At 43.6% G+C, this 6,575-nt stretch overlaps 1 protein-coding gene across 1 annotated transcript in view; it reads left to right on the forward strand.

The window, feature by feature from the left end:
• The window catches only part of SLC35F2 (solute carrier family 35 member F2), a 32,571-nt gene extending 26,321 nt beyond the window's left edge, over positions 1–6,250 (forward strand). Inside the window, exon 8 of the mRNA XM_054974451.1 lies at positions 4,867–6,250. Within this exon, the coding sequence (XP_054830426.1) occupies positions 4,867–5,115 (249 nt within the window). The 3' untranslated portion in view covers positions 5,116–6,250. The remainder of the gene's footprint in view (positions 1–4,866) is intronic.
• Positions 6,251–6,575: the final 325 nt, after the last annotated feature.

The raw sequence follows: 6,575 nt of genomic DNA on the forward strand, positions 1-6,575 counted from the left end.
CCCCCAGACTTTTCATTTGTGACAGGACTGTTTCTATTTTAGGGATTATAGGGTTTTTTGGGAATAGACATTTTAAAAAAAATCCTTCAACAGCTGCCTTTCCTCCAAGGGACTCAAGGCAGCATACATCATTTTCCCCTCCTTTGTTTTATTGTTACAACAACAATCCTGTGAGGTAGGTTAGGCAAAGAGGGGGAGAGGGAGACTGGCCCCAAATCACCTGACAAGATTTGTGGCAGAGTGGGGACATGAACCTGGGTCTACCAGATCCTAGTCTGATCACTACACCATGCTTCGTCTGTATAAGAGCTGTGAATATACATGGGCTGATTCCGCACACGTTAGATAATGCACTTTCAGTGCACTTTATCAATCGTTTGAGGTGGATTTTTTGTTCCGCACACAAATCTGTTCCAAATGATCTATAAAGAGGATTGGAAGTGCATTATCCAACGTGTGCAGAATCACTCATGGTTAGTTACTTTCATCATTGCATTATTTGATGTACAACACCATCCTTGCACGGGTCCTTATGTTTTCATGAAATACGGGGAATATTCTGTTGCAATGTATGTCTGTACACCACACACCCTGAAACCCCTGTGCATGAAGTGTAAAGCCTTTAAAATTTCCTCTTTAGTGAACTTTCAAATGCTTGTAATCCTGCTACAGGACCTTAGCACAATACATGATTTAAATGTCACTGTCCCCGGTGGGAAACCTGTTTCCCACACAGTGTTTGCGTCATTGACTTGCTGGAACAGCTTAAGGAGATGTAGAGGGAGCTCTTGCCTTAAGAAGCTTAGCTTCGTTACTCAAAAGCATCACTTTTCCCAGCAGAAGCCTGCATATCAGATCTGGTTTCAGATCCAAAAGACTTGATTTGTTTTTGTTCTCTGGCTCTGAAGCAAACAGATGGAAGCATTTCTCTGTGCTGCTGTCTGGATTTCCTCCTTTCAAGGGTCCTTTAGCAACAGACAGAGTAATAATAGTTTTTGATGTGGTATGTTTTGAATCGGATGCAAAATATGTAAGGTGCAAAGAGGAGACTGGAGCTCAGTGCACAGCACATGTTTTGCATTTATAAGATCCTGAGATCAATCTACAGCACCTTTACTTAACAAAGCTTTGTTAGTAGGACTGGAAAGGCAGTTGCCAGTCAAAACAGACAATGCTGGACCAATGCTCTGCCAGTTTATGTCCACTGTATGTGATCCTATGTAACTTTTTCTGCACCAACTTCTGTTAGTGAAAGAGTGCGAAAGCCTTTTTGTTTCTCAGAATTTCTTTCTTCATTTCTAAATGAGGGGAAAGGTTTGTGTGTTATATACAAGCTTATATTCTCTGAAATCCTCACAGTTTTTCCTGATAATCCTGACTTTGTGTGTCGTGTAGTGCAGTCCTTCACAGGCTTAGTCTAGTCTAAGCCCAAGTCTATTATCTTGTGTATGCCTTGCATGCAAAAGACGATTGCTTTGCTAACTTTCGAAGAGCAACAGAACAGCCTCTAGCTTACTCAGAAGAGCACATTCCAGCTTTATCTGTGCTCAAGGTGAACATCTTATGTGCACTGGTTGTAGCATTTTTACACTCAAAAGGGGGACCGCAGGACAAATTAGGTTACCTTTCCCCCTTGTCCATGCTTTCCTCCACAAACTTATTAATTTGATTCATTGTGCTTTTGATCACTGGCAGATCAACCAGCCAAGGGACCTTGTCAGCCGAGTGTGGGATTTCAAAGAGTGGATATATTTGGACAGGATTTCCTGTGGGAGGTGCAAAAACTGCCGTCTTTCATCCATTTCCAAGAATAGCTTCCACCTTGAGTTCTAGATAGGATCCAACACTGTCTAGGCTGATGTGGAGGAGGTGGACACACAGGCACATGCGCACGTGCACAAACACACATGTGCGCACAGAACACCTTCCTATGTAAGCAGGAAGGAAGGGAGAGGAAAGCCCTTGCATGCATTCATATAAGACTGTACAGCTTGTGACAAACCAAGGCAAGCGGGACTCATCAGGAGGGGCTGTGGCTTAGTGGCAGAACATCTGGTTTGTGTTGCAAAGATGCCAGGTTCAGTCCCTGGCATCTCCTGGGAAAAGGATTGTGAAGACCTGCAGCTGGAGAGCCACTGCCCATCAGAGTAGACAATACTAATTCCTTTTCAAAACTGGATCTTATGTTCAGTTTGGAAAACTGGAGGGAGGAGGGTTGGAAAAGCTATCCTGTCCCCACTCCCCAAATGTCTGGCAATTTTGTCACTAGTGAACATATAAAAACATACAAAGCTGGCTTATATAGTAGCTCATGCCAGGGTGTCTGTCTGCTTTGACTGGCAGCGACTTTCCAAGGTGCCAAGCAGGAACCCTGTTCCCTGAGAGCCGTGTAACAGGAGATGTTAAGAGTGGGACTTGGGACTTCTTGCATGTCTAGCAGACACTTTGTACTGCAGTATAGCTCCTCCCTGTGGATAAGTGGATGGGGAGCAAGGTTGACTAATTAGGGCAGCAGAGGTGATACATAGGGTTTGGCATCAGGGAAAGGACTGAAACCTACCATCTCTCTGCCCACTAAACTTCACACTCCTTAACTAGTTCAGAAATAAGTAACACAAACATTAATCATAAATAGGAATTCCATACGACTCACTGCAGCAAAATAAGTTAGTAAGAGTAGAACATGAGAGCCACTGGGTTATAGTGGTGAGAATGTTGAACCACAGTCCAGAAAGGAGCCAGTTTGTTGTAGTGGTTAAGAGTGACGGGACTGTAATCTGAAGAACTGGGTTTGATTCCCGACTCCTCCACGTGAAGCCAGCTGGGTAACCTTGGATCAGTCATAGCTCTCCGGAGCTCCCTCACCCCTACCCACCTGTGAGGATAATAACACACTTTGTAAACTGCTCTGAGTGGTGTCCTGAAAGCTGGTATATTAATTGAATGTTATTGTTGTTATTGTTATTATTATTAAGGGCTCTGTTCAAAGCCCCACTCTGCCATGGAAGCTCGATGGGTGACCTTGGGCCATCCATTTTCTCTCAGCCTACTCTGTGTCCCAGGCTTGTGGTAGGGATAAAATGGGGAAAGGTGAGCCCTGAGCTCCTTGGAGGAAGGGCATGTTATTTATTTATTTATTTAATTTAGATTTCTATTCTGCCCTCCCCAGGAAGGGATCAGGGCGGATTACAGCATATTAAAACACATTAAAGTTAATTTATACAGTTAAAACCATAATAGATTGATAAAAATATATAATATAATATACTCACATATAAAAATATATATTCAGATGGCGGCAATCAATAGCAGCAGACACAACTCGACATGATAAGGTGGTGGATAACCTTAGTAGGGAGGGGTTCAGATTTTATTCTTCTCCATTTTTCAGGCCAGTGGAGGCCAAGCCTGACCTCAACCATATGCCTGGCGGAACATCTCTGTCTTACAGGCCCGGCGAAATGATAACACATCCTGCCGGGCCCTGGTCTCAGTAGACAGAGAGTTCCACCAGGCTGGGGCCAGGACCGAGAATGCCCTTGTTCTGGTTCAAGCCAGGCGGGCCTGCTTGGGGCCAGGGACCACCAACAGATGTTTCTCTCCTGATTGGTTAAAATATGCTAGGGAGATTAAAAAAAAGGTAGAAAGGAAACAAAGTTTTTGAAAGAGGCCTAGCAGATGGGATAACTCCTCCTGCTGTCAGGCAGCATATTTTGTCTTTGTGTGTAATGCTTGGAAGAGGATGTGGCTCAGTGGTAGAGCATTTGCTCGACATGCTGAAAGTTGCAGGTTCAGTCCCTGGCATCTCCAGTTCAGGATCAGGTAGCAGATGATGTGAAAGATGTCAACCTGAGACCCTGAAGAGCCTCTGCCAGCCAGAGTAGACAATATTGACCTTGATAAAGCAAGAGTATTAAGGCATCTTCTTGTGCTCATGGTTTTAAGCACTATAAAACTAGGTAGTGGGATTTTTGGGATTTTTTTTTATGATGAGCTTCCCCTTTCTGCTGTGTTTGTGAAAATACTAGAGTGGTATAGAAACTTGAGGCCTGGCAGTGATACATGAGCACTTGTGCAGAATTCCCCCCCCCCCCCGCCCTCAAGATCCTGAGAGTTTCGTAGTTTATACTGTACCCTCTTGTGGGCACATCAGTTCAAAAGAGGCCTATACATTCCATAAATAAACATATCAAAGGGAATGAAGTTGTGGCATCACTGGAGAAAACCTCCCCGTCTCCACCAGACAATTTAAATGTTGCATTTATTGAAAAGGGATCCAGGCTGTAGTTTAGGACTGAACTTCACATTATGTTGATGCCTCAGGGTTTTTTTTTCTTTAAAAAGGCTTAAAAGCAACCACAGAGGGAGGGGTATTTTTGGACTGGAACTGTGGCATCATTTTAGCCATTTCCCCCATGACATTTCTGTGATAGGACCCCCCCACCCCCACCCCACATCCTTTCCCAAAGCAGCTATTAGTTTCACAGGGGGAAATAGGTAGGAGCCAAGGTAAATGGTTAACTGTCCCCACTCCGCATTGTCCCTCCAGTCCAGTTTGCATTGTTAAAACAAACTGGGAGATTACACGAGTTTATAACCCACAGATTTCAATAGGCTTAAGGTAGAGTAATCGTATAGGTTTGTACTGTTGATCATGGCCTTCCCACATAATGGCTGCAGTCCTAAGGATGCTTTCCTGGGAGAAAGCCCTACTGAATAATGCAGTACTTGCTTCTGAGCAGACTTGCTCACGATTGCTCCTGATGTGTAGCTTGGCCCATTGCAAAATATTATGGATGCAAAAGGGAAGATCGTGCGTTTGCATACGAAGGCAATGTTCTTAATCTCTGTTTTTGCATTGGTCAGTTTTCAGTGCTTTATCTCCTGTCCTTCGCGGTCATCATGGTGGGGTTCATCCTTTATTGCTCCACGCCGACCCGCACCGCAGAGACGGCCGAGACCAGTTTGCCACTGGCAGCCAGCACTGGATTTGACAACCTTGCCTTGAAAGTTGAGGAGAACCATCTGGATGTCGCAGCTGTCTCACCTGCACAGCATAGCAGAGAAGAAAGCGGAGCAGGGGAAGCACTGACTGCTGAACCACCAGCCTTGTGAAATCAAGAGAATGCTTGGGTTGCCGGAATGACTTGGAAATGTCAACAAGTGAGAAAATGGACATTAGACTGTACGAGGAGCCAGAGGGAGACCCGTTGTGGAATTTGCGCTCTTGCCAAAGGTTGGAATTCCACCTCAAGATAGTCAGGGTGAGATCCTTGAGTTGAATAATCTGCATTAAGTTACATTCCCAGGAAATCTGGACTTTTGAACTGTCAGAGGAATGAGTAATAGACATGGCAGGAGAGAGGGGGGAAAGTCCAATCATTCTTTTTAGTAAGAACACAACTAATTAAAAAAATTGCTTTCCAAAATAAATAAGTTCTTCTGTTTCCAACGTTTACATTTTCAAGGACTGCAGGATTTTTTTTTGGCAATAACATGGTTGACAAATGGATAGAGAGGAAAGTGGAGAGAGGATAAATATAGGCAAATAAGATACTGTGGATGCGATTAGAAGGTCAGTGGGAAGAGAGGCCGAGTACAGTAAAGCAAGAGAATGAGCATGCACTCCTGAATCCCCACCTCTGGACCACGGAAAGCCCTACACAATTGCCTCTGTTTTTGTACTTTCTTCTAAATACTGCCTTGATGAGGACTAGACATTATTTTTAACGTGAAATTGCTCACCATATTCTGCCACTGCAGAGTTAACATGCAGATTATACGTAACATGCAATAAATTGAAGTACATCTTAACACTGGGGAGGCCGGTATAATTACACCCAGTTAAGATGTTTCCATCAAGCATCTCTGAAGCAGTGATGCTATCAAAGCTGTTACTAAATTAAAGGATGTTCTGAGCTCTTGACTGATATTTCTGTCTTCCTTAAATTGTCTCCTCCTTTTAAGCCACAGATATAATATGTCGTACTACTTCTGGGGTACAGTGTGTATTTTTAAAAGTTTGTGTAGTGCAAAATCTCTGCACCTCAGCTCTTTGAAAATGAAAAGATAGCCTCAGCGTTGCTAATGCCACAGTACGTTGTTTACACACACACAAGAACAGAACAGTCCATTCTAGACTGGACCAGCGGCTAGTTGGATGCCAAAAGGAAGCCACAAGCAGTGCTTGCATTTCAATTATCCTGTAATCTGCCTTGAGTCTCAGTGAGAAAGATGGAGTATAAATAAAGTAATGATGATGATAATTCTTGAATTTATTGAGTTCTTTTTGTTCAAGATCTGCCTAATGACCTGCTATTACAAGGGAAGTCATCAGAATCCAGCTGTATGACCTCCAATGCCTGTTGTAGCCAAGGAGATAAATCAAGAGGGGTAGCCGTATTAGTCTGACTGTAGCAGTAGAAAATCCAGTAGTATCTATAAGACTAACCAAATTTGTGGTAGGGTATGAGCATTCATGAGTCACAGTTGAAGAAGTGAGCTGTGGCTCACGAAAGCTGATACCCTACCACACATTTGTTTAGTCTTACAGGTGCTACTGGAGTCTTGCTCTT

Source organism: Eublepharis macularius, chromosome 3 (genome assembly GCF_028583425.1).
Source record: "Eublepharis macularius isolate TG4126 chromosome 3, MPM_Emac_v1.0, whole genome shotgun sequence".
Lineage (NCBI taxonomy): Eukaryota > Metazoa > Chordata > Lepidosauria > Squamata > Eublepharidae > Eublepharis > Eublepharis macularius.